The sequence below is a fragment of the Salarias fasciatus genome, chromosome 9 (assembly GCF_902148845.1).
Source record: "Salarias fasciatus chromosome 9, fSalaFa1.1, whole genome shotgun sequence".
NCBI lineage: Eukaryota > Metazoa > Chordata > Actinopteri > Blenniiformes > Blenniidae > Salarias > Salarias fasciatus.
Genome location: NC_043753.1, coordinates 17,572,323 through 17,600,197, shown reverse-complemented (window position 1 = coordinate 17,600,197; position 27,875 = coordinate 17,572,323). Strand labels below are relative to the sequence as shown.

The following is a 27,875-nucleotide window of genomic DNA, read 5'->3' as shown; positions in this document are numbered from 1 at the left end:
TCGATCAGGTGGTGTGACAGGTTTGAATAAAGTATCTTTCAATAAAAATGTGAAATTAATAGCAATGTCTATCATAAATAATACTCTGCACCAAAACAAAAATGTGTTGCAGTGCAGTCCACACAGCATAATGCAGTGTTGTAGAAAAAAAAAATGATTTTCTTCATTTACCCAGTTTAATAAAATACAAAAACATAAAGAGTACATTTGGAATGCTACACTAAATTCTAAATGCAGACCCTCTCAGTCCAGTTCCAAACACATTAAAGGTCACAAGCTGGAGCACAACCCCAGGCAACATGCAGGGTACAGACTGGAAAGGTCTGTGGTCCATCACAAGGTTTACACAGTGAAATAATTAACCATGCACTATCTTCTGACAGTTTGGAGTGAACATTTATTAAAACAAATGTAGATTTTGGATGAAGTGAAACCAGACAGTTGCTGTAATGCAGCCAATGCTTCACGTCACCAAACACTTTGTGAGGCACAAATGAACTAAATTTTCCCTCACCTTCATCCTTACTTTGAAATATTACTTTAAATATATATATATAAAAAAAAATCATCATGAACATGTAGCTACTGTGACATAACAGACTTTATCCAAATTTTTCTAATTAAAAAAAGACTCCAGATTATTGTTTTTTTTTTTCAACTTTAATACGAACAAATAAACTGTAATCCAATTCTGAGAAGGTTATCTTTCACAAATAAACCCGTGGATCATGTATTGCCGATTGATTTTGTCTGCTAGATAGTCTCCTGATAAAAACATGGCTTTCACAGGCTACTCTATAAGCAGTTCAGAGAGCAAATACAGATTAGCTAAAAACAAAGAATGGAAAAATAGAGCAACAGTAATTAAGAAAAACTCACCTTTATGCTATTTCATGGTGATTTTAGGGGATTGGTGCAAGCTTTATCAGCTTTTAAAAACCACTTACGAAGTTGAAAATATGTAGAAATCCATGCTCAAGACGGGCAGACCAACTTTATACCGGGCAACTATGTAGGTTCGTCATTTTCCCAACAAATTATCCTGATTCAAACTAAATACTACATAAAATCCTGCAGCAGTGCTGAAAGTTTGCCCTTTGTGGGAAGCCAGTGATTGCTGCTTAGCAACAGGTCGCGTGGCCACGCCCACCGCGCCAAAACACTGAAGAAAAGCTCATAAATAATGTTTTTGAAATTTATTTGAAAATAGATCTTTGCATATTATTGCAACTACATTACCTTGCACCAACATTTTGTAGTGTTTGATATTCTTCACGCGGTTTCAGGGGTTTTCTTTATTGAATTCAGGACGTCCTGCTGCTGCATATCTCCACACAGGAAGCCAGTGAATAATCAGCTCGTTTCCCCCTAAACTGACATTTAATATTCACTCTCACAACATTACACTTGTTTCACAAGTTTTTTTACTTTATTGTAGAAAAATTAAACTTGAGAACATACAAACACAAATATCAAACAGGAAGTAAAAACATCAGCAAACATACACAGATGTTTCATTTAATTAATTTTAGTGATAAACGTAGAGGATCTGTAGAGGATTTTTGGTATTTAGCTACATTATTCTCACAACTAAATAAATATACAAAATGACATTCTAGTTGAAGTGTTTCAGAAGGCTTCAGTCATCAGACTCTCCAGCTTGTCCTCCTCTGCAGGGCTGGAAACGGTGAGATCTCTGGAGAAATACTGCATTTCTATTTTCCCTGACTCGTGTGCCAGTGCTACTCCTGAATATGTGTTCTGCTGTCCTGAGTCTCCAAACACAGCCATGGTTGTCACCCTGAAAACACAACAACCGACAATCAACCCACGATCACACACATCTGGAACGATTCCATCCATCACTGATGTGCGTTTGTCACTACCTATCGGCGTCCACTCGCTCACTGATCACCGGCTCGGCGTCATTTTTTAACAGGTCCCAGATGTGGAGGTTAGAGCCGGCGTCGAGCACACAGAAGACTGCCGGCCGGGTTGAAGCCCACTGGAGCGACACCACCGGCTCGCCGGATGTGCTGTTCTCCCACTCTGCCACGGGCCGCTCCTGGCTGACGACATGCAGCCGGACGCCGCCGTTCCCACAACCCACCTGGAGAGGAGGGAGAAAAAGAGGGCTCCAAAAGTGCACAAACCAGGGAATCCCTACACCGCAGTAAGGCTGTGATCTTTATTAACATTTTAAATTTAAATGCCAGCATGCTCACCAGGAACAAATTGTGCTTAAAAGGAGAGAAGTGGATGGAGGTGACGTCAACGGGTCGAACTTCAGCCTCATGAAATCTGTAAAACTTTGGAGGAGCCTTCAAACCGTGACTTGTTCCGTGGTTGACCAGACCCTGAACAGACGAACAAGAACATAATTTCCTAAATGTTTGAGGTGATTTATTAAAAAAAATAAATAAATAATTACACAAACTCACCATATTAGTGCCGATAAAGAAATGATTGGAGTCTGTTGGAAGGAATTTTAAAAGCAGGGTCTGTAACGGTCCCGTTTTCACCGCATCTCGAGGTGAGGCTCTGAGAGTGATCGGAGGAGGGACAAAAAAAGGCCAAATTCAGAGACTAAAGGTTACAACATTTACAGCCAAAAACAAACTGTGCAACAGGGGAAACACGACCCTGCAACACATTCACACCACACACATATATGTTCCCATCAGATGTTGTGGTGTCAAAAACAACAGCATGGAGAGAGTAACAAACAGGATCATATGACCGCACCGGAGCAGCTGTGTTCCACGGGGAAAAGACATTGTGGGGTATTTTGGGCGAGGAGGCTGGCAGTGACTGATGATCATTGCAAGCTATTAATCAGTCTCACCTCTCAGCGGTGAGGAGAACGGAGCTGTGGAGCAACTTGACTTTGCCCCCGGGCCGGAGCCCTGCAAAGAAGAAGAGCGAGAAGGAGAGAGGCTGAAAGTAGCACCGTACGTGTGAGAAAGACGAGTACGGTTCATGGAAAGAGGGAAGGAGATGGGAGGAGTGCTCTGAAACGTGACTGCGTTACCCAAATCTGTCGGAGAGCCGGCCTCATTGCCTTTTGGGAGCTCCACTACCACCTGATGGACAGACGAAATCACACAAGTGCAATTAATGATAGCTGGATCCATTTCTTGAAACTCTCCCACACTAATAACAGTGGATGTAGTTCTAGTAACGGTATTAGCATTAGTAGTAAAAGTTGCATTGATGGTACTAGAAGTAGTAGGAGTAGTTTTAATAGCTATAGTGCTATTAGTCACAGCTGAGATTAAAAATACGTGTGTTGTCTTTCTAATGTCGACAAAGACATGGAGGATGTTACGAAACCTACCCAGAAATTCAAAGCCCCGCTTTCATCCAGAGAAGCCAGCTGGAATGACAGTCCTGACATCTCTGGATTATGAAACAGAAAAACACCTATATAAATATAAACTCAACTGACTAAGAAACACTCGGCACATGGCGCGCAAGGTGTTCGCCGGGTGTATTCCCTACCCTCCTCAGAGGCTAAAAGGGGCACGTCGGGCCTCAGCCCCCCAGTCACTGCAGAGGGGGCAACTTCTATAGATGACACGGGTGAAAAATGGCCCAAGCCAGCCATCACCGCATCTGTGTTGACAAAGTGACAAAAGAGAAGATATCAGCACATCCAGGACCAGGGTGAGTGTTGGGTAAGAAAACGGCCTCTGATCTTTAAGTGAGAGTCATGTCAGAGGACGTCTTCGTGTACAGAGAACGATTAGTATGTTTACGACATAGATCACCGGCTGACATTCACATTCTTGGAATTGTTGTGGAATTCCGAAACGCCATGTGAGAAATAGAAATGAAAGGGTTTTTGGAGTCTCGGCAAAAAAAGCAAATGAATGAGAATAAAAATTTCCTCTGACAAACCAGTGGAGAAGGTGGGCTGTCTGAAGGTCCACTCCTCCTCTCCTAGCTGTAGTTGTTGATGGCTGCTGGCGGGCTCCCGGAGGTCCCACAGCACCACAGAGCCGACCGACGTGCCTGCAAACACCAGTGTGGCCTTTCCCGGGCTGAAACAGCAGCACTTCACCTGCGAACACAAACATCACAAAGAGTCAGTGTTTTAAAAGACAGATTCTTTTCTTCACTTCAGCTGATGTTCAATAACAGTAGTTTCTCTTTATCCATTCAACAGAACTGAAAAGATTGTATTATTCTGCAATGGTCTTTCATAGCTTTATAAGATATCTTGGTTTCATATTGTTGTAGTGGATTACACTCTTGCAGTATTACTTGTGCGTGTCCAAATCCAACTTAGCTGAAACTTTAAATAAAACCGAGAAACCTCTGCTTCACCTCAGATTCATAGACTAGAATCTTCTGAGGTCTGGACGGCTCCCAGATGTTCCAGATGCAGATGACGGTGCAGCTGTCCAGAGGCACAGCGCTGGGCTTCGTTGTGGGCATGTGGACAGACATCATGGTGTGTCTCTGGACCGGAGAGAAGTGCAACAGGCTAACCTGACGACCTGCAACAGAGAGAGAGACCGAATGAAATGAACACAACACAGCTGGAGCTACAATTCAGATATGAAGCAAACATTCTCAAGGTTTTCCATTTTACCATGAAGGAAAGGCAATTTTGTGTTGAGTTGTAAACTTCCATCGCTGAAAGACAGAGTGTCCTTTTGAGTTTTCAGTTTTCTCAGTGAGTTTCTCTCAGCTTGGTCTTCTTCCAACAGCACCACCATGACCTTAATAAAACCACAGCGAAGACAACAGCCATCAATACTGAGACAGACAGTTCAGGGAGGAACTCTGAGCCAAAGAATAACAGAAAAATAGAACTTTGACTTTTTTAAACCTGTGAAGCTGAGCGTAAAAAGAAGATGAGGCGCTGCGAGTCAAAGTTCAGTTCACTTGTGGCGTTGTTTCGAATTTCCTGAGAGAGGTTTGGATCTGCCAAGAGATGCCAAATGAATTTAATAAAGTCTTCTTGCACACAGTACATTTTTCGCAGAATCGTGTGTTATTGGTATCTGACCTCCGCAGGCCCCGTTGTACCCCGGTGGATGCTGCGTCCACTTCTCACACATTTCTATGTCCTCTGTCTGGACGTCTCGGTCTGCATTGTCCTCATTACACTGAACATAAGCCTGGAAAAGATGTTCACACATGTCATGTTTGTTTCAAGTTCCTGTAATAAAGAAACAGATTAGAAGACAATAAAAAGCTCTGACCTGTTTGGTGTTTGCAGTCCCAAATTTCCTGATGTACATGTCATATTCACTGACAGGCGGCAGATCCAACAGAGAGAACGTCATGGAGAAATCCAAATCTATGAGGCGAAGCAGCTCTGTACTTCGCTTCCTGTTTGGTGAAAATATGCATTAACTGCAACAAATATACAGCGACTTAAACCTTACAATAACACTATCCTCAGACTTACAGGAATGTAAAACAACTTCAAACATATGAGAGACATTCAGTATGATTCCAAATACGAACAGGACATTTTTTTCAGGATTTGTAAAGTGACCTACTTCTGCTTGGTGGCAACTTTTTGGCTGACTTCACGTTTCTTTGCAGCTACGAAGTCAATAAATCTTCCGCGTTGGGACGATCCACTCTGGTTCTTTTCAGAGCCTGACAAGAGAGCAGTGATGGTGGTTTATATTGCGCCGCCATATTGAATGATTATTCAGGAGTTCATTGTTCTGTGTCCTCCAACAAGAAGTAAGTCTAAAAAGTCTAGCTCAAGTGATTTAGATGTGAAAACGTGGTACCTTTAGACCATTTCGGCCTGTCTTCCTCCTCTCTGCTTGTGCTTTGCCTGGATTGAGCTGTTCCAACTCTCTCATTCTCCTCATCAATAGCCCTTTGAATGGCTTCGATCTCCTTTCTCTGCTGAGCTGTGATCTCCTCCCTCTCTTCTTCCTCGCCCTCACCTTCATTTGTACTCTCATCCATCTCCTCAAAGTCTTCTTCATAATCCTTAAAAAAGAGAAATCCAATCCATCATTTGTTACATAGACTAAGAAAAAAAAAAATGTAAACACACCTATATCTTGAATGAATTAAAAAGAAATGCACTCATGAAAATACTCACCACTTTCTAGAAACACAAATCGATTAGAGCATGCAAATGTAACAAAAGTATAAACAGATGTTAAAAACAGGAATGAGAGACGAAAAACAGCATAAGTTGGCGTGATGTTTCTGATTTTATGTAAATGACTGGATTCTTACCTCAAAGTCATCTTCATATTCATATTCTTGATCAGCTAAATCTGTATCTTTGACTTCCTGTAGGTATAATAAAAATGCAAGAAATTAGGAGGAGAAAGAGTAAATAAACTGATAAGGTGACACTTTACTCAAATGGAAGTATATGGAGCAAGAACACATCGTTGTACGCACCGCAAACCATATTGTCACCTAGAGACCAATGATAATAATAATAGACAGGTATTCCAAAAAAACATATTGAAATTCCTAAATTAGTCAGTTACTGCATCTTGAAAGGAAGTAAGAGAAACACCATCATGCAAGAATTTGTTTTCCAAGAAGGAAATTAGCTGAGTAACTAAAGTGAGCATCTTACAGACTTTTCTGTGTCTCCATCTTTCACAACATTTGTCCAATGTTCAGAAACTATATCAACATCCTAGATAGCAAAAGAGACATGTTGGGAAAAGAAAAATAAACTGTCAAAGAATTCACATCCACTGATCACTGTTATGAAGGCGATAAAGACAATTTAAGGGGCGACTAACCTCTGTCTCTATCGTATCCATCTCTGGTTTACTCTGTAAATCAGATGTTGATTTTTTAGAGCTGGCTCTGTCAGGGTGATTTCTGTCGTGGTCTTTTTCCTCTTTTCTAGCTCTCCTCTCCTGATGTTCTTCCTCCTCCCTGTGCCTCCTTTCTCTGTGTTTTCTTTCTTGATCTGCATCCTCTCTGTGTTTCCTCTCTCGATGTTTTCTTTCTTCATCCTCATCTTCTCTGTGTCTTCTTTCTCTGTGTTTTCTTTGTTGGTCCTCCTCCTCTCGACGTTTTCCTTCTTGACTATCATCCTCTCTGTGTCTCCTCTCTCGATGTTTTCTCTCTTGGTCATCATCCTCTCTGTGTCTCCTCTCTCTGTGTTTTCTTCCTTGGTCCTCTTCCTCTCGATGTTTTCTCTCTTGGTTGTCATCCTCTCTGTGTTTCCGCTCTCTTTGTTTTCTTTCAACATCTCCATCATCTCTGTGCCTTCTCTCCTTGTCAACACGCTCTCTGTCACTTCGAAGATGTCTAACCTCTTGGCCCGACCCTTTAATGTCACTGTCATGCTTCTGTTTGTCATCCTGAAAAGAATGAAAAGCCCCAAGATTTTCATTGCAGCTAAAACGTTTTTGGCACAACCACACAAAATAGCTTATATGAAATATGATGATTTTCAGTTTTATACCATATTAGCTAATTTTTTTCAAGTGTTACAGATAAAACTCACATGATGTCTTCTCTCTCTATGTCTTCTTTCAGGCTCCTCCTTACTTTTCCTATGTTCTTCATTGTACTCTGAAATTAGACAGACAAAACACATGGACACCCTGACCATGCAAACATGTCAATCTAACTCTGTATTTCTGCATTATTTTTTTTTTTTTTACCTTTATCCTCCTTTTGTTCGGAATGTTTTCTGCTTCCATGTCTCTCTTGAATTTCTCTGTCTTTGACTTTGTACTCATTTCTATGCTCCTCTTTCTCCCGGTGGTGATCTCGATGCTCTCTGTGATGTTTCTCTGTCTCATCTCTTTTTCTTTCTCCACTCTCCTCATGCCGTCGACTCTGCCTGTCACTCCTGTGCTCTCTGACCTGTTCCTCTCTCCTCCTTTCCTTGTCTCTGTCGTCCCTCCTATTGTCCCTTCCCTCTTCCTTGAGTCTGTCTCTTTCTGCCACCCTGTCTTTCTCTTTATCTCTGTGTCTTTCCTTGTCCCTAATTCCATCATGCCTTTCTTCTCTTTCTCTTTTCCGCTCCCTGTTTTCTCTGTAGTCGTCAGTGTACTTATTTCCACCGGTCAGCTTGTCTCTCTCTCTTCCCTTGTCACCTCTCCTGTCTTGTGAGCCCTCTTTTCGTCGCTCTGTATATTTCTTCTCTTCATCTCCTCTTTCCTTCAGCCTCTCTCTTTCTCGTCTGGACTCCTTGTCTTGGTCTCTGTGCTGTCTCTCTGCAGATTCCCCGCCACGGTACTTTCTCTCACTATCCCCTCGCCTCCTCATATAGCCATCTCCGTGTTCTGTCTCCTGAGAAAAGGCAACATTGTCATTTGTTTCTATGCGACTGTCTGGTGATATTCACAAAATGAATCACAGCTCAAAGCAACAATTAACTCACCCTGATGTATTTTCTTAATTCAGCAGGTCTCCACGTGTCTTCTTTACTTAGTTTCTGCACAAACACATGATCGTGTTAACTCGATTTAACGTGTATTTAAACACAACAGGCACAGAACTTCACGGTAAAGTACCAAAGATAAGAAAAGAATTAAAACGACGCTTTACGTCCGTGTTTGCCAAAAGCATTCTAAATATTTAGAGATTATTTACCGTGACTTACCTTGTCACTGTGCATGTTTTAATGTGTATTTCCGAATTTGGATAAAACGGGCTGGTTTGTTTGTAATGCCTCCGCCATGACGGTCGGTCCGCAGTGCGCATGCGCAGTTTGCTGAAACCAAGGGGAACGCGTCAATTCGGCATGACAACAGGATCACTAATCGATGAAAGAGCAATCGCTGGAGTCAAGCCTTGGTTGCCGTAGCAACGATCACGTGAGACATTCTTTCACATAAATCAAAACTCGAACCTTGTCAATATTTAAAAACAAAGGTACACTATAATATCCATTTAATTGACATACCGGTTGTGGATGTCTTTGTTCACTTGTTTTCTGAGTGATAAAATCTGAACGATTTTTCTTTGTTCATGATCCACAGACAGATAGATAGATAGATAGATAGATAGATAGATAGATAGATAGATAGATAGATAGATAGATAGATGTTTTGAGATATTACTGTCAGCAGCTAACGGATCATTTGAATGATATTAATAGACATATTAGTTAGGTGAACAGAGAAACTTGTTTTTATGTTTGCTGGACTGAACCAAAACACTGTTGCGGCGGTGCAGGTGTAGAGAAGTGGCTTTGTGGTTACCACCACTCAGCGCCAGATGGCAGTGCTTCTATAGTTTATCTGCGGACCAGCGGGAGCGCACGCCACTGGATCGCCGTGCGTCTTTTGGACATGACCATTCCCCGTACAGGCACAGCAAGCAGAGGTGTGGACTTGAGGACTGGGCTGCAGGCCGATTAAATCACCGCGATGCTTCCCCGAGATGTCGCCCATCGACAAGTCTGAAGCGGCCCATGTCGACGGCCACCCCGGGGGCGATGGACCGGTGTGCCGGTGAGCCAACGTGAGAACCGCGTCGCTCCAGAGGAAGCGCTTCGGTCCACCTCGCACATGGGAACTGTTTGACTCGCGCTGCGTCTGCGTTTCGACTGTTTTGAAAACTCTCACGGAGACATGTCGAGAGACGGCATGACAGCCGTACGAGGAGCGCACTCCCACGCCACGAGCCCCGCTTCGCCCAAGGAGAACGGACACCCGGCGTCGAGCCCCGCTCAGCCCAACTTTCCCCATCCCGCCGCGGGCGCCGTGCCCGAGGACGCCCCGGTGTCCTCCGCCAGCGAGCTGACCCAGACCTGGGTGCACATCGCCAAAACGTTTGTGCTCATTTTCCCCATCTACGTCCTGGGCTATTTCGAGTGTAGTTTCAGCTGGCTGCTGATCGGACTGGTGATCTTCTTCTGGTGGAGGAGGAACACCGTGGGGAAGCACAGCCGCCTGAGCCGCGCGCTGGCTTTCTTTGAGGACGAGGAGGAGCGCAGTGCCGCGCTGGGTCTCACCACCTCCGATCTGCCACCATGGGTAAGACATGACACGCCGTGGAGTCCACATGACGCCCGGAGCCCTTCATCCTAACTGAGCCCCCCTTTTCCCCGAAACAACGTGCGTGTGGTATTTTTGTGGTCAATATTTGTGACTTTCCAGGAAATGGAAAAAAAAAAACAATCAGCTGACCAGCTGAGGAGCTGTAAAGCTGCGATGGGGGCAGCTGTCCCCCCAGCACTGACATCAGACTGAGCCCTGGTCTAAATACAGCAGGGTACAATGGTGAACCAGACACCACGCTGGGAAGGAAACATACCCACAGGGTTCATGTTATTTACGGATCCTGGCTGCCTATCTCTCCCGTAGTAATTCCGTCTATTTCTGCAGCACCTTATCTCGGCTATATCATGAGACTCAGCAGGGGTCCTTGACTTTCCCTTGTCAGGGTTAGAGTGGAAGGTTTGATGTGTCTCATGAGACCCCTTTAAAGATCCACACCATCCGGTATGAACTGGAAATCAGTGTGAATGCAAGAAAACCCAAACCTGAAGTAGAAATTAGACAATCATGTAACAATGGACCACACTGTAGCATTTAATATGGGAAGAGAGTGATTACATTTCCAAGAGCTGTGCAGCTTTTTTTTAATGCACGTGCCTTTGAAAGAGCTTTGTAAAACATCTTGCAGTCCACAGTTTTAACTGCTCCCTGGAGCATCATCTGGGACATGAAACTAAATGGCTTGTCCAATGGATGCATTTTAGTTTCCCTAATGAAGTTTTAGCTCTGCCCAGTGAATAGAAATAAACTTTGTACACTGTGTATTTTCTGGTTTCTTCAGGAACCCCTTCCCTCAGTCCAGATTGGTCAAGAGAAGAGTTTTGATTGTATTTAGTGGAGCATGAGCTGAGTGAGGGTGTCAGACTTTTCGTATCAGACTTGTTCCTGGATCACAGCAGGTTTGCAGTGCTCAGTGCAGCATTGTGTTTGGAGAACCATTAAAAGTGTGTGTTCTGCTGACACACAGCTGAGGGTGCATTGAGGCTATTAGCTGGGGGTGGATGAAGAGGATGGGGCATCCCACTTAGAGGAAGGAATCATTATTGAGTGACCTGAGCACCTCCCAGTCTGGAGTCGATGGTTAATAAAAGAAATAGCAAGTCAAGCATTTGATCATCGGCATCAGAAATTTCATCACATCTCTCAGAACAAATCATTTTTATCCTGTTATTCCACCAGTTGTGATTTTCACAAGTTGCGGCTCTTCAGTCTAAACTCGTTCCAGTTCCTCCCTGCAAAGCAGAACTGAGCTTTTTCAGTGGAGTGGCCTCATTCCCAAAACATGAATTGTTAAAGTGCACTCCTCCTTGTTTTAGTGTTTATCCCCAGCTGTATTCTCCCAGGGTGAGTCAGTGGCAGTGAAAATATCTGGACAAGAATCACAGCAGCTTCACGTGCTCACAAACATCAGATCAATCCAAATAAAAAGGCCACAGAAGCCTGAATGAAAACTGAACCGACATGATAAATAGCTTGAGAAAAGGAAGGAAGGGTCTTTCTCATCATCAGTATAACAGAGTGGGATTTTAGTGTGCAGGAGGTATAGATTATACAGCACATGCAAAATTTTCAATTAAGTTTCGTAATCAACATTTTAATTATTTATGCGTCATCTGTGTAATATACCTTGTGGTTCACAGAAGTGAGATATTGGTCTCCATAAGTCACCACGCACATGAAGAAAAACAAGAACAGCAAGGTACAGTCTGGATAGGACGGGTCCAGACTGTACCAGGCCACCAGTCCATCACAGAGCCAACAGAAACACACACACACACACACACTCATTCATAGCTTCAGGCAGTTCAGGGTCACTAATTAACTTCCTTTTTCTGATCTTTTAAAATATCATTGCTGGACTGTTGTGATCCATATTGAAGGAAAACAACCATATCTCTTGTAATGCTAACTAGTGGTGAAGATATATGTACTCCCTCAATAATCAATAGTCTTATGCAGCACTTATTCTTTTTATAATAGTTTAAGGGAGAATCTTAGAAATTCCAGTCTCCATGACCATGTATTTCTTCTGTTGTGGCATCTCTTTCTCCCTGAAGCTCTTTGGCTCTTTACTTTTTTGTCTCCCTGGGGAGAAATGCCCCACACTCTGAGAACCACTGAACCCATATAAAATAGACAAAAAGCACTTAAAAGAAAAAAAATAGCACATCACCAGAAAAGCAACTGCCACTTCCCCCGATAAACACACCTCCTGCCTCCTCACATGGTGTGAATCCTGAGAGAGTGTTTGTGCTGACTGAATAATCCAAACAAAGTACCAGAAAGTCATCTCTCAATGAAAGGACTTCAGTGTGTGGAGAAAGAGTTCTTTTTCTTCTTTTGTACATCGAACACAACTGAATTAAACAGAAAAGGTTCAAAAAAAGTGCTAGTATATATATAACAGGTCTGAAAATGTGATTATTATGATGTAGCAGTGTATATATAACTGAATAAATGGACGCATATGGAGGCTTTCGAGCAGCAGATAAGCAGACTTTCCTCTGATTCACTGGTCCAACTTTTGAGGAAGTTTTCTAATTCCCCAGTAGCAATACAATTAAGATAACAATATGCTGCTTCGCAGGCTTCGCTGGGTATCAGGTGTGTGATATAGTGCAGAGGACGCAGGTTGCCGGTGTTTTATTGGGCCTGTAGTTTCACCCGGGTCGATGTGACTTATGAGAAGTTTGAGATCAAATATTATGCGTGAAGAATTGTGAAACTTCATGTCAGCTTAGCGGGATCAAAACACTTCAGTGTTTTTTTTTTTTTTTTTCTTCTTTTCTTGCAGAACATAAACACGGCCTCTCATTAATATTTTAATTAAAGGATGTATTTGCTGTCAGGCTCCGAACACCTCCAAGACGCAGCGGGCTGATAATAAGCAGTTTGAAGTCAGAGTGGAGAAACGGTCTTTGATTCACAAACCCAACCTGACTGTTAATCACAGTTTCAAGAGATTTTCAGTATCGCACAAGAGCAACCAGCTGGAACTGAATAACGAAGATGTTCAGCCGTGTTTTATCCCGAACAGCTCTTTCAGATGCGCGTGTCCTGTCAGGTGAATCATCACCTCGCCCACTCTTTCGAAATAAGGTCGCTGTGTCACTTGGAATAATGGACGCCTGCCAGTGTTTATTCTGCCTCATAGTTAAACTATGAGCCAGGATCTGTCAAGTTAGGTGGAACTTTGTGTCCCCCCCCTGTCTTCATGCGCTTGTCACGGCGCACTCCACAGTTTGACACAAATGCTTGGTAAGCAGTTTTTTTAGACACCATGAGAAATGGCGCCGTGCCTTGTAGCTGTCCCGTCTCCTCTCATATCTCAAGCACAGCCCCAGCTGCTTGCATGATTTCATCCTAACCTGTCGTGGTCAGGAAATAAACCCCCTCAATTCAGGAGGGGGACAGGCAACCACATTTACACGTTATTTATTAAAGTGGAGTGTGCATTGCTGCATATTTTTGTGCATGGTATTGACTTCACTTCAGGCATTTCCTTGAGTTCATGTTAAAATCAATGAAGGATTTACTTTGGTCATCCATGGAGATTAGTGAAACTGCAGATGCAGAGACTCCAGCACACATGTAATGCAGACCTCTGGAAAAGTGAGTCAAGTATTGGATGGGAAAAAAAAATATATTGGTGTTTGATTTGTGCTCGCGTTCGGTCAAATCATTGAAGCACTAAATCGTAAATCTCTTTCCAGACCACTTGTAAATTCAGAAGTAAAAGGATTGATTGGATGCAGAAGAATACAGCTGCACACACCTCATCTTCACTATTGTCTCTCTGAAACAAGTAAAACATAATAGAAAGGTCAGACAGGTAAAAAAAAATAGAGAAGAATCATGGGACTTTTTGTTGTGAAATTTATCAGCAGGCAGTTTAAAAAAAAGGCTGCAGAGCCTATAAATTCTAAAGCAAATAGAAACACATTTTGCCCTTCACACTTTTTTTTCTTTGTAATAACAGATTAATCTATTAGATATACACCTTTATAATACCAGATCACTTTAAATTTCCCAGAACTTTCATCTGGCACAGAATTATGGCCCGAAGCCTTTTAGAAAATGGAATCTAACATTAGTGAAGGTGATTAGCTTTATAAATTTGCTCCCCCGAGTCTGTGTACTTGGCCTCGGTGCGGGCTTTGATTATAAGGCCGTACGTCTCTTGACCTAATCAGTTTCCTTTCAAATGTTTGATTAAGTGTTTCAGCCATGCTAACGGCTGGCCTGCCACCCGGGTGAACACTGTCGGACGATCTCAGTCACTACATTGATGTTTGAGGAGTAACTGGAACGGTTATGGTTGCAGATGTTTTGTGTTTTTGTTTGGAGCTAGGATGTTCTATCTATCTGTCTATCTCTCTATCTCTCTATCTATTGAAACAGACAAACAGATTATCTGCTCTATTTTCTCCGGTGTAGGTCCACTTCCCAGACGTCGAGCGAGTGGAGTGGCTAAACAAGGTAAAGAATTGAGAGTCTGGCTCTTGATTTCTTTTTCTCTTTTTGCTTGACTGAAGCTCTGCTTGCTGTTTGTGAAAACAGACGGGGGTAAGTGAGATGTATGTCGCCCTCTCCTCTCTCTCCCTCCCTCTCTCTCTCTCTCTCCTTCCCACTGGGACTGTGAATGTGGCTACACTGCAGCACACTTAACTTAACATGCAGCCTTACGCCCGCCACACTGCAGCACATTGGACTTAGCATGCAGCCGCTGCGAGGCCGGCGCTGCTGCGAAGTGCATTATCTTTTATGAATCCCCATGGCAACAACCGGGTTGTCAATTTGCGAATGTCATGAGTGTGCATTAAAATGATATAGGGCCAAATATAAAAGATGCATGCTTTGGTTTTCCTGCCTGACTGCACGATGTGTGTCTCCACTGAAATCACAACATGCTTTGAATATTTCAGAATGAAGTCACCTGAACAAGTAGAGTTGATGTTATTACTTGATTTATGTATTGCTATGATTGTGGATTATTATAGCTGAATATTATATCTGTGGATTGAATTTTTCTCTCCTATCTTCCTTTTTTTTGTCATTCTCCTTCTGTATCCTCATCAGACAGTGAAACAGATGTGGCCCTACATCTGCAAGTTTGTGGAGAAACTGTTCCACGAGATCATCGAGCCGGCCGTGAAGGAGTCCAACGCCCACCTCAGCACCTTCTGCTTCAGCAAGATCGACATGGGGGACAAAGTGAGCAGCTTGTTGCGTCGCAGCCCGGTGCCCGCGTACAGACCGTGTGTTATTTTAGCAGCGGCCGAGCGGGCCGGCAGCGGCAGTGGCGTCGGCGGCGGCAGCAGGTGCCGTGGGACAGCTGATGCGGGAGAGCAGTAGCCCGAACGTGAACATACATGCATGTCGTTAGCACATGCTCTGGCTTCATAAATAGTTTCCATGTGGGGCTCGGAGAGGGGCTGACCTTGCGCTCACCACGTGGGGGTGGGGCAATGGCGGAGGCGTCGGTGTGTGGTGTTGATTGGCCGGTGTGGTGCTTCGGTGGTAAAAGTTCTCTCTGTTATGCTGTAGCCCCTAAGGATCAACGGGGTCAAGGTTTACACAGAGAACGTGGACAAGCGGCAGATCATTATGGACCTGCAGATCAGGTGAGATGAATCCACTTGATGTTTCAGTCCAGCTTATTATTGGTGCCTCTGTTTACACTGCAGCCAAACAAAGACGAATCATATTCACTTAGAGCTCAGTCAATCAACTCTCCATCCTTCCTTCAGTAACAGGACGAGTTGTTTTGATTTCCCTCAGGAAGGCAGAAAATAACTTGTATACATGAGGATAATCATTAAATGTAATGTTTGATTAAAAAAAAAAAAAAGATTTCAACCTTAAAGTTTGGACACATCTGAATCCTCAAAGTCTCTGTAAAGAAGAAAGTCTTGATGGAAGAGCTTCTTTTTTCTCCTGCAGCTTTGTGGGGAACACAGAAATTGACGTGGACATCAAACGTTACTACTGCAAAGCCGGCATCAAGAGCATCCAGGTGAGGATTTTCTATTTTCTAATATCTTCTGCATCCTTGTAAAGTCACTTGCTGCTGGCAGGAGTGTCAGACTCAGACATTCAGACACCGGGCTGTCGAGAGAGAGAGAGAGAGAGAGCATAAAGCCTTGCATATGAAGTTGGCCGGTGACTTGAGGTAAAGGTCCGTCCTGTCGCCTTTAATTTAAGATGCTTCTGCAGCCCTGGATGAACATCAACTCTCCTTTTTGTACAGCCTTAAAATAACTGGATGCTGAAGGTATTTGGACTGAAGCCCTTTTTCCTTTTAGCTGAGCATTGTGGCTGCTGAATGACTTGTATTTAAAGTGTAGCTGTGCCGGGCTTTCAGGGTGACAATTATCTAGTTTCCCCATGCGGTGATGCAAAAGCGCGAATAAATCGGCGGCAGATGAATGTATTTGTCCTTGCTCTCGCTGATAAGTAATAATGTGTTATTAAATACACGTCCACTCAAATAGAAAAAAAAATGTTGGTGCTGGCGGATTTGAGGAGTTGATCTGGTTCCAGGGTTCTGCTGGTCACGGCTGAATCGCTTCTCTTGTAGAGTTATCACCAAAACACTTCAGTTTTGATTTCGGCTTTCATCCTTGTTCACTTGTCCTGAAAAAAATGCAAAGCAAGACGAGGTTATTTATGTATTGATATCGCGTTTCAGACATGAGGCCAAACAGATTCACAAAATTGGAAATGCATTGAAGAAAAGCCATTATGCAAAACACATGAAAAATGTTTGACATTCTAAATCTGAGTCATCAAAGAGCTTCATGTTTGTCAACCTTGTGATAAAAGTGAACGTGAGCATCATGAGCAGAACCAAAGCAAAGGCTGATCTTGGGTTTGTTCTGTCACTTTCCTCATCTTCTGCAGTTAAAGCTGAAAGGTAATGACCGTAGAGAAGGATTTTCTTCAGATTGCCCAACTTCAAACATATACTGTAAACCCCAGAAGAGCTGAATCTATGCAGTATTAATACATCCATCTATCTTTTATACATGCTGAGTTGGAGCTGTGCTCACATCAAATCTCAAACCCTCCTTTATGAACCATGTCTTATAATAAACTCAACGTTACACTCCTGAAGAAATCCCTGCTTGTTGTTTTACCCATCTATAAAGTGTGCGTGTCAGTGTGTGTTTTTGTGTGCCCTGGGCCTCAGTGAGGACCGGCAGGTTGCAAAAAAAAAAACCCAATCTGTGTTCCTCTGAGGAGGCCGAACGTTGTTAGGTCTGTCCCGAGGTGACGTGTTGCCCGCTGCTCCCGTTATGTAACAGTCAGACTTTTCCCCGTCTCATTATCCACCATGAATTACTTCCCACCCATCTGTATGCTGGAAGTCTGTTCTTACCCACAGCTAAAGTATGTAAAAAAAACAACCTTTTAAACCGGCAGCTAAATGTATCCTACGGTCGTTTTTCTTCTGTAAATGGATCCATTATCTGAAATCTATTGGCTTGATTCCCTGCTAGTTAGTTGCTGGTGCGGGTCAGTCTGCCTTTAAGCCATTACTAATCCTGGGGACAGTTTTATCAATACTATGAATACACAGCGGGTTTTGTGTGTGTGTTTGTGTGTGTGTGAATTTCTGTTGTGTCCAAATCAGATGTAAATTATTCTGAATGGATCTTTGACGTTCAGTGAAAAACACTTACGCTCATCGTCTCGCAGCTTAGTGTTTATGCCAAATTCCAAAAAGCTGATGGAATCACAAACTCGTCAAATATGGAGTAAGGAGTCTGGGAATGAATACGATGGGATGTGCGGTGAAGAACAGGTTCCTGAACTCTAAAGGAACTTCATTAGTATTGATTTGGACAGGGATATTGGTAATGGTTTCTCAGGCACTTTATTAGAATCGGCGTATTTATTGATTTCGATGGACGTCTCCACGCTTGACATTTTCTAATCGTCAATTCTCAAAAGTACAAATATAGCTTCTGAACAAATATATTGGTGGCAGAGTTCAGGCATCTTTTGTTCCCTGCTGCGGATTAGAGCAGCTGTGTGGCAAACCACATGACACATCTGAAGCACTTCCAATTCTGTAATCCCTCTAATTGTCATAATATGTTATGGAGAAGGCGGGGGGATGACACGGGGCAGGTGTGAAGGCGAGCGGCGATCAGATGTCCGACCTGTCATGTGCTTTGCGGCCCTTCGGCGGTTCCGCGTTGCAGAATGTCAAGGGCCAGCGGGGTGTGAGTTCCCCCTCAGCCCTGTTTGTTTACTCCGGTGTGTTTCTCCCGCGTCTCCATAGATCCACGGCGTGTTGAGGGTGGTCATGGAGCCGTTGCTGGGCGATATGCCTCTCGTCGGAGCCCTGTCTCTCTTCTTTCTCAAGAAGCCTGTAAGTGCAGATGCCGGTAACACAACACTAACCAACTCAATTAAACATGTTTAATTACGCAGCTGAAGCTGTAACAACTCTGCCGTCTTAATAAACCCAATGTGATTTTGAGTGTAGACTATTGAAGTGGGATTTGGGATTTAAAAAAAACAAACGAATCTTTTTGTAGATCTTGAGGTGGAACTAGTTTAAAATGGCATTATTTGTTGAGAAGATAATTAAACACACTTCAGTTCAGTGCCTGACTGCATCTCCACCTGCTGCTTGCAGAACACACCAGATTCTAGATTGTAAACACTTAGATAAGGAATGTCTGCGCAGGATTTACTGGGGCTGCGCCTGAGTGCTTTTATCTACCTGGGCTTGCTGCCCGAGTAAAGCTTCCGTGGGGGGTAACGCTGCGCCGCTGTCATCCGTCGTTAAGCCACACTTCAAACTGTTTCTCATCTTCACACTTCCCTCTGTTTTTCAGCAGCGTAGAAGCAGTTTTTGATGTTACAACACGTCCGATCTTCAGCTGCATTCATCAATAATCAAAGAATTCATAGCCTTACTGTTGATTCGCTCTTTCAAACACAATCCTTACCTAGTGACAGCATTGTAAAAGTAAAGAAAGAAGTTTTAGACTGTGGTTTCCAGTTGTTCTTTATAGTATTTACCTTTATTGCCCGGGTTGCTCCCATAATTCTGTCCTCCATATCTTTTATACCTCACTTTGTTTCTCAGCGTGTTTTATATTCACCTAAATTTCACTTTACTGCATGGCATCTGTTTGCTCTCCTCAAGCAGCGGTAATGAAAATAGATTACACTTTAGAAAACATTTCCAAAAGACAAATCACAGACGAATAACAGCTTGTTTCTTAAATTTTTTTGCATTCTTTTCCCCTATCGACCGTTGTCTGGGCTCTTCCGGTGCAAACAGCCCCACATGATTTGCATTCACGTTGCCAGTTGATCGCACCGCCAGTGTTTCTCAGCGCTGTTTCCATCAAACTGCTCATTCAGCCTCTCCGCAAAAAGCAGTGCTGCACAGCTTTAAAATGTTTGACCGATTTATTCAATGGGAGGACCCACTGGAACTATAGCAGCGCTTTAAATAGCTACAGATCAAGTCAGACCTACTTTGGCAGATTTTTCTACCCCGGGCTCTCGGCGAAAGCTCAAGGTGGAGACATTACTGTAGGAAGCTGCAGGAAGAGGCATCGTCTCAGTAAATCATTTACGCACACGTGCTCATGTTTCTCAGTCGTCCTCCTGCTGAGGAGGAGAAATCCTCCATTTGTTTACCGAATGAAAGAAAATGAATTGATGGAGTGATTTCTAGCAGGGGAGAGAAACTTGACGGCGTTGTGTATCCTCCGCTTTCCTTCCGTGTGCCGTACAAGGCCTGCGCCCGACCGCCAAATTAAATACACAAATTCCAGACCATAAGAGGTCCGAGCCACGTCTGAACTGTGTGATCACGCTAATGCAACTCAGTGGAGCGTAAATAAAAGGACGCAACACATTCCGAGCCGACACGTCTCGCGAGAATTTACAGCTCAGACTCAGATTCGCAAATAGCTTCGGACTTTATGTAAAGAGTCTGTAAATGACGCATGAATGTTGAGGCCAGGACCCGAAAAATTCATAAAGAAAGCATACTCCAAGTGGTGCAGCAGTGAGCTCAAATCCGACTGTTGTAGTCCATTTAATATATTTTTCATGTTCATTTTGCCGGCACTGATTGCACAGCAAATCCAAGATTCCTGTGCACATGTGGATTTCCTCAGGGCCAAAGACTCACACTGCAGTGAAGGTGGTCCAGTTGGAATTATAATGTGAACAATTATGTAAAAAAAAAAAAGTGTGTCAGCAACAAAATTGCATTGCGCATCAGGGAGAAGGCAACCTTAGTCTGCTTTGCTGCATGTTTATATTGTGCAGATATGATCATCCATGTAGTTTTATGACAGATTATACAGACCTGTGCATAGTAGATTATACTGTTTACTGATCAGAAGATTTCGTTTGAAAAAAACGCAACAGTATTTCAACGTATCGTGAACAAAAGCAGTAAAGCAGCTTTAAAAGATGGCAGAATTTCCCCAGTTCAGTACTGCTGTGAACACATATTGTGCACATGGCGTGCATGTAGGTGTTCGCTCCTCCCTGCAGCGCTCGGTGCATCTGCTGCAGCGTGAACATGCAGAGGGCTGTAAAGTAGGGTGGGAAAGGCTCATTAGGAGGAGGCAGCTCCTTCAACTCGGGGGCAAGAACTGATCAAAGCCCACTGAGGGACGGGATCTGCCCGCATCCCAGGTCTGAGCTCCAGCGATTCACACCTCTCTTTGATTTCATTCAGCTGTCACAACTTTTCCCAGATCTAACCAGCCGCTGGATTCTCTGCGAAACCGAATAAAACTAGAAAGTGATATTCCTCTGTGGAAAAAAATAAAAATGTCCCTGACCTCGTTTTCAGGAAAATTATTAAGAGCCCAGACAGCGGCAGCGGCTTTCATAAATATTTCAGTAAGAGGGTGCTTTTGTAGTCTTTGCCATCCAAGTGTCTTCACTTTCTCTGCACGTCTTGACTCATAAACTGGGTAATTGTTCATTCTGTGGTCCGGGAAGGGATAAGAACGGCCGTTGGAATTCAGGTTTGTGGACCTCTCGGGTGTGGAGATGGCATGTCGTCTCCTGTTATTACATGGATGAGTCCAGTTCCGTCTCACGGCCCGCTCGAGGTTTACTGGCGTCTCAACGATTTACTGAGAGGGTGTTGAATGTCTGTCTCTCTGTTATTGCCAGTGCCATCATGCCATCATGCAAAGTCATGGTTTCACCGTTTTTCTCTAGCTCCCCGGGACCCTGTGTTGCATAAAGTAGTATAAATAGCATAGATAGTAAATAATAGTGCAGATAGTGGCTTTAAATAATTAAAACTCCCCAGGTGAAGCAGTGATTGTTTATTAAAAAAGAAGCATAAGTAGTAACTTACCTAATAAAGTATGCAGAGGTCTCTCTGTCTCTGCTCTCAATAATCAGTGTGGGTTTTTTTGGCTCATCAACAAGAAGCCAAGGACTGAATGTAGTTCAGGGGCGGGAAGCAATAAAGTTAAGTGTCTGGATCCATTTAAAGTCATTCACACTGTCGATTCTCGCAGTCTGACCCACGGGGCGTGCTTTCTTGTTTTCCTGTGTTTTCAGCTCCTGGACATAAACTGGACTGGCCTCACTAATATCCTGGACATTCCTGGGCTCAAGTAAGTCGATTCAAACTCTGTTTTCCTGCTCCTGTGGAAACCCTTTTGTGCTGCGTTGTGAGAGAGAGAGAAAGTGAAGTGAGAGCCCACATTTTCACTCTTCTGGAGTAATGAAAGAAGTTTGGCTTCTAGAAACTTGAGAATTTTCTGCCAAATGCAAGCAGCATTGCTTTTATTCCTCAAAAATATAATGTAATCATCAAAGGTTAAGGTTAAGGTTTCCAAGCAGTGTGAAAGGTGTTTTTTAAATAAATATTATTTGATAGATTCTGTCTGGAATACATAAGATAATCCAAAAAAAGAGAGAGAAAATAGAACACACTCTGTAATTATACTCCTCTCACTACTTGTTTACATCCGTACTGGATGGCTGAACCTGTTTTTCTGGTTGTTTTCTCACAAAGATTTGTATCTGGAATGCACCAAGGATGTTTTCTGACCAAAAAAAAAAAAAAAAAGATTTTGGCATAGTTTTCTTTCCTCATGGATGGCCCGAGTGTCCTTGTCTCTGTCCCTGTTGAGATTTAGGACTGCGCCGCCGCACTCAGCTGATTTAGATAAACTGCTCTTTTCATGTGTCAAACATTCAAAAACTCTGCTGTCAAAGGTGATAATTCTGGCATTTCTGTAGGTATGAAGTCAGTCTTTATTGTATCACAGGATTATAATGAACCACATCGGGTCAGATGAGGAAATGTGCAGTTTGTGAACGGTTTCCTTTATCCCTGTTTGTTGTGATTCATTCATATTAAGTATCTTTTTCCCTTTGGATCAATGGTGCGCTGAGCGAGAAAGCAAATTAAAGACGATTAAGAGCTGCTCTGAATCCAGAGCGTTAACATATTGCCACCCTGAATGGTTCATGCATTATTTACTGCCTGAATAAATGACACATGCATGAATACTGCATGTAATTTGCAAGGATTAAAGCCGCTTGTCAGATCGTCTCTGGATGTGGACAGACGTGTTTACACAAGCGGAGATCCGAGGACACTCCGTCTCTCCGCTCTTCTATTTAAGTGCTCCGTGGGGGGGGAAATGGATCCACACAGCTTGTGTCTGAATGTGGTTCTGTTGACTTGTAGAGGGAAAGGCTTGTGTAGAAAAACAAAGAGCCGGGAGAGGCCCGGACGGCGAACTTGTTGTTGCAGCTTCGGTCACTCAAACGCCGGGATGGACAGACGGCGCCAGCTGCTGACCTGGCGGCTCGCCCGCCGCATCTCCTCTTTAAACCCAGTTGTTGTTATCTTTATGATGCAACAAATGTTGTGATATGTAATGGGAATTAGAACTGGACAACATGTGACACGCAGCTCCGATCCGCTTTCTTTACACCCCGTGAAGTAATTTCCAAAACTGGGTGAGACAAAGAGAAAGGTCATTTGAGCACATCTGAACCAAATCTCCGTCAGTCAACTGCAATGATGCATTTCAGGATGGAAATCATCAAATGCATTTAATTGACAGCCATTCATTGAACCCTTTCTCTTGCATTAGTTTCTCAAATTGTCATTCATTAAAACGTAATCTTACAGTTTCACATCTTTTCTTAGTGCTGTAAATTGCTGGTTTCACTGCTCGTTTTAACACACATTAACTGTAATAACTATAATTACTGGATCATTATAACAGTGCTTTAAGGTGAAACCTATGAAATGCATGTCTGTTCGAGAAACATTTACTGACAATACAATGGCCCTTTTCTCTGAATGAGTCACCAAAATTCTAAAATATTCTTTTGGGTGTTCATAATTTGCTAAAGTTTATTTATAAAGTTTACTGACATCGATGCAAACTCTTAGTTTTATTGGGTATAATAGTTGACGTAATCATAACGAATGCAAATCATAAACGAAAGCTATCAAAATTCCATCAGTTCAGTTCTTTAAAGTGCTGATTCCTCATGCAGCGCTGTATGATGCTGTAGCAACTCGTCACAAAGGTGATATAAATGCTGAGTCAGATTTATTGTTCAGCTCCAGGATTTTGTTGGACATTTTCTGAGTATTGGCTTATCGGTCCAGCAGCCAAAGTTTTTACTGCTATGCAGCCCGCAGCCGGTGTGCATATTTCAAGATTTGTTTTTTTTGTTTTTTTCTTTTTTACATTTTCTAACTTTCTAGTCATGGTCATTGCAGTTAGTTATGGGTGTGGGCAGCTGTTGCTGGCGTCTGTAACTCTCCTCGGGTTGGGCCGGACGGGACTGTGGTCCATTATGAGGTGAAATGAGCAGTGGGGTCACCTCCTCTTGCTGGCAGCATGGTGGCATCAATTTGTTCCCATTACTCCGAGGGAAGATGTCGCACATTAAAATAATCGCATATTTTTATTCGGAGGCCTCTCTCACCGGACGTCCAAGGACAGCGTGCAAGTACAGGAGAGGATGATCCTGATGAGAGAGCGGTGACACGGAGGAGATCTGACATGTATGAAAGAGTGTGAGTGGCCTTGATGGCATGAAATTGAATTCTGAAGTCAGTTTAGAGGCTGCTGGAGGAGGTGCGATGATGAACTCTTGAGGGAGACCAAAGAGAAGAGAGCTGCAGTAATATCGGAGGTTTAGACCGGGACGGGGCGCTGCTGGAAGTGACACACGGGTGAAGGCTATTATTGTTTCACAGGGTGAAAGCAGACGAGCCGGCGAGTTGTATCGATGAGTTTGAGAGGCAGCGCTGAAGACTTTCGGCCTGAGGAGAGGGGAAATGCCGCAGTTGTTTAGAGTGGGGAGAAAATGTTTGGTCTCAAAGGATTTAGAGTCTTTTAAAAGGAGCTCTTTTTATCTCTGTTGAGATTGAGGAAAGAATGAGAATCATTTGATTTGAAGGCTGTCATACAATACGTAGGAATGCACTAATGGTGCTCAGATGGAACATAATTGAGCAATTTTTACGAGAAGTTATTCTGTTTTGTGTTTTTAGTTATTGCATTACTGATTGGGAGAATTACAACCTCAAAGAATTCAGAATGATGGATTTCACTAGAATAGATACATCATAAATGCCTACACAAAAATGCTTGAAAAGCTGTGTGATATATTAATCTGCATATATATTATCCCTCCAACTCACAAGACTAACATGGGATCCAGAAACAAACATATTCTTGCTAAATGATGTGAATTCTTCTAAATTAAATTGGTTTTAGTTACAATCTTTGTTTTTTTTAATGTCACAATTTTTTCTAACCTGTTTTTAACTTTCTGTTAGCACTTGAATTATGTATAGTAACCTTTGTTGACTGAAAGGCGCATAAGAAAGAAGAAAATGTTTTTTCTGTTAGTCGTGATGACAGGCCTTTGTCTCAGGATGATTAGTCTGCATAATGGCAAAAAAAAATCCATGCATTGTGAGTATTCTTGCATTGTTGTTTGTGTGCAACAGTGTTGTTCTGGCATGAATGAATAAACAGTCCTCTGCACACTGCCGTGCACACACACACACAAACACACACACACAGAGGTACATTACATGGGGCTGTTTCAGTTACACCGGCGGGAAAAATGCCACAATAAGCACTGATGCAGCAGCTCTGGGTTCGCTCTCTGAGCTCTCAGCTGGAGAGAAGCTGCGGCTCTGATCTCAATCCCCCAGCAGAGCGGCATCATGCTCCTGTCTGCTGTTTCTCTGAAAAGAGGAGCTGAGGATTGATCACAGGAATATTTCTCCTGGCTCCAGACGAACACCTGCAGCTGCGCTCGTGCACACAAAGAAACTGGATTATTTTTTCAGAACCAGATTTGATAAGGCTTCCCCTCTGCTAAATTTGTGATATCTATGGTGGTTATATTCCTTTGATTATAAAGGAGTCCATATATCACCGTTGTCTAATTCCAGCAAATTTGGAGCTCCTCCATGTCCTGAAATGTCACGAAGTTTCCAGTGAATTATCATCTGCAAACATCTGAGTGGCTTGACATTTAGAAACTTGATCCTCCTGTCTGCTCCTACTTTAATCACTCACCTGATCTGCATGTGCTCTTTGTGAAAACGACATAATTGAGCGCGGCGTTCGTCTGGGACTCGCGTCCGCGTGCTGAGAGCGCTGCTTCTTAAGCCCGATGGATCACTTGGCCTTTAGCCTGTGCGGGCGGCTGGAAGCCAGGGTCAGATGGGCTCTGACCTATTTTCTGTCAGGGTTGACAGAAACAAGGAAACGAGCTGGTGTTGTAGAGCGGCTGCGAGCCAAGTATCGGCATGGGTAAAAATGCATCCAAAGACAGAGAAGAGTAAATAGACACTGTGAAGAAATTCTTTAAATTGCTTCAATATTTAATGTTGAATCCTGAAACCACAGGTAGCGTGGCGCTCCTCTTGGCTCAATCACATCATTCTTCCAGGGATTGGCATTTTCTCTGTATTAATTTTCACCTCTACTGAGGTCTGACAGCAGTTAATATCCCTTCCATATTAACAGAGCAGCTTTTCCTCTTCACAGAGAACAATGTGCTTCTTCTGGCTCCACAGGGAGAAGCAGACCCTTTAATTTCAAATGAAATGAGCAGTGAGAGGCCTCGCTGACTTCTGGTCTATATGCAGCGCTCATGGAATGACGCATTGGAGTGCATGTCGGCTTAGCACTAATAGAATAAGAGTACAATCAGCCAAATTGTTCTCTCAGTGTTGGCTTCTTAACAAGCATGCCAGCTACTTCTGACTTCGACAGATATTTCTGCAAATTGCATCTGTTTTCCCCGCAGCGTCTTTTCTGCTGGTTTTTTTTTTTTTTTCACGCCGGCTGTGTGTTTTCAGGTGACGCTGAGGTTTTTGGGCCAAGTTGTTAGAGCCTCAGCACAACTCTCACTGGGATGCCCATTTTTTTAAGTAGAGAGCATTTCATGCAATATGCACAGAAGCCATCAGCCACACACACACACACACACACACACACACACACACACACACAAATCTGCTGGGTTTGTGGCAGACGGGAAGCTCTGTCTCTGTCAAACGTTGACAAATGTGTTTCATTTTTTTTTTCCACGATACTTGTTAAATAGTTAAAGATATTAAACGTAAAGTGGTTTTAAGCTTTTACCAAATGTTAATGTGTGTTGACTCTATCATTTAGCACTTTAATCGATGTTTTTATTGGGTTTTTTTTGTTGCTAATATGCCAACAATACACCAATAATGCAAGTTTTCTGAATTTATAACACCAATTATGTGCAGAGTATTACCTGCAAATTGAACGGGATTCATGTGGATCTGACGCTGTGTGTCAGTAAATATCAGTTTTTCAGGCTGCTCGCCTCCTGGTTGGCATGTTGTCCCTCAAACGGCAGCACTGAGCTCGTTCAGTCGATTTTGCCGGCGTGGAGCGGAGCGTGGCGCTCGCTCCAAAGATAATACCAGGATCATTCCAAGTTGCTATCTCAAGCAGTTTGCGAATGCCTTTGATTACGGCGGCCACATCGTGACAAATGGACTCTTCCTCCCTAATGACAGCCGTATTTCTTGGAGGGACAGACAGAGCAATAACGCAGCACGCTGAACTTTAATAGTAATCCCGTTTTTTTTTTTTTTCTTCTTCTTTTTTTTTTTCCAACGGTGATTGCAATTTTCCAGCTGTGCCACAGTAGCTAAATGAATAACAGGAAGCCCTGGCGGTAATGTCGTTCCGGACCCTCGCTGTCATCGTTTGCTGTCACGCCGCATCCAGTGATCAGTAGATCAGACGGACGTTGGGAGGTTTGCTGGCGAGCAGGAGCAACATGCTTGAACTGCCTCCAGTTTTCCTACCGCCGCCTCGCATGTAAAGCAGAAACGTACTGTACTAAGCTGAGATTAAAGAGGAATATTTATAACCCAAGGGCACCCTTACTGTCTTCTAAATAATTCATTGCTTCATTCTTGTTTATCTCCTTTTTTTTTTTTTTTTTTTTTTCTCCTACCTCTCACCCCACCCTCCTGTCCTCACAGCGGTTTCTCCGACAGCCTGATTCAAGACATTATCTACAGCTATCTGGTTCTGCCCAATCGGATCACCATCCCTCTGGTTGGGAACGTGGAACTGGCCAAGCTCCGCTTCCCGATGCCAAAGGTGCCGATGGATTTTTTTTTTTTTTAAACCTTTCAAGTGAAAGCTGCGATCCGCGTGCATGCCACAGGTGTCTGGGACGGTCTGCTTCATCGGGGAACGAGTGGATTGAAGCGTTTCATGGTGTGACATCTCACAGGCGAGGGGACATTGGACATGTTTTTTTTTTTTTTCATTTTGCTCAATAAAGCATAGTAACCTTCAGTCGTTTTAAGGTGAGCATCAGCTCAAAAACAAA

General features: G+C 43.2%; 2 protein-coding genes across 6 annotated transcripts in view; one reads left to right on the top strand and one right to left on the bottom strand.

Annotated features, from left to right (window-relative positions):
- Positions 1–1,458: 1,458 nt before the first annotated feature.
- Positions 1,459–8,678, bottom strand: dync2i1 (dynein 2 intermediate chain 1). 4 transcript variants are annotated; one of them, XM_030099930.1, is made up of 24 exons: positions 8,573–8,678; positions 8,351–8,404; positions 7,626–8,259; positions 7,466–7,533; positions 6,750–7,319; positions 6,578–6,640; positions 6,223–6,279; positions 6,083–6,088; positions 5,760–5,967; positions 5,517–5,619; positions 5,214–5,343; positions 5,018–5,129; positions 4,838–4,932; positions 4,598–4,727; positions 4,330–4,502; positions 3,901–4,063; positions 3,502–3,615; positions 3,338–3,399; positions 3,032–3,083; positions 2,846–2,906; positions 2,442–2,541; positions 2,226–2,357; positions 1,887–2,110; positions 1,459–1,801 (listed from the first exon to the last, which is right to left on the bottom strand). In XM_030099930.1, the coding sequence occupies exons 1-24, from the start codon at positions 8,585–8,587 to the stop codon at positions 1,630–1,632; spliced, it is 3,498 nt and encodes a 1,165-aa protein (XP_029955790.1). In that variant the 5' UTR covers positions 8,588–8,678; the 3' UTR covers positions 1,459–1,629. The 4 variants fall into 4 exon arrangements, with proteins under 4 accessions (XP_029955790.1, XP_029955791.1, XP_029955792.1 ...); XM_030099931.1 differs by lacking the exon at positions 6,083–6,088; XM_030099932.1 differs by lacking the exon at positions 6,578–6,640.
- Positions 8,679–9,261: 583 nt separating this feature from the next.
- The window catches only part of esyt2b (extended synaptotagmin-like protein 2b), a 32,101-nt gene continuing 13,487 nt past the window's right edge, over positions 9,262–27,875 (top strand). For both annotated transcript variants that reach the window (XM_030099757.1, XM_030099756.1), the window contains exons 1-8: positions 9,262–9,950; positions 14,412–14,453; positions 15,054–15,188; positions 15,522–15,598; positions 15,918–15,990; positions 18,265–18,354; positions 21,546–21,601; positions 27,520–27,640. In XM_030099757.1, the coding sequence (XP_029955617.1) occupies positions 9,546–9,950; positions 14,412–14,453; positions 15,054–15,188; positions 15,522–15,598; positions 15,918–15,990; positions 18,265–18,354; positions 21,546–21,601; positions 27,520–27,640 (999 nt within the window). In that variant the 5' untranslated portion in view covers positions 9,262–9,545. The remainder of the gene's footprint in view (positions 9,951–14,411; positions 14,454–15,053; positions 15,189–15,521; positions 15,599–15,917; positions 15,991–18,264; positions 18,355–21,545; positions 21,602–27,519; positions 27,641–27,875) is intronic.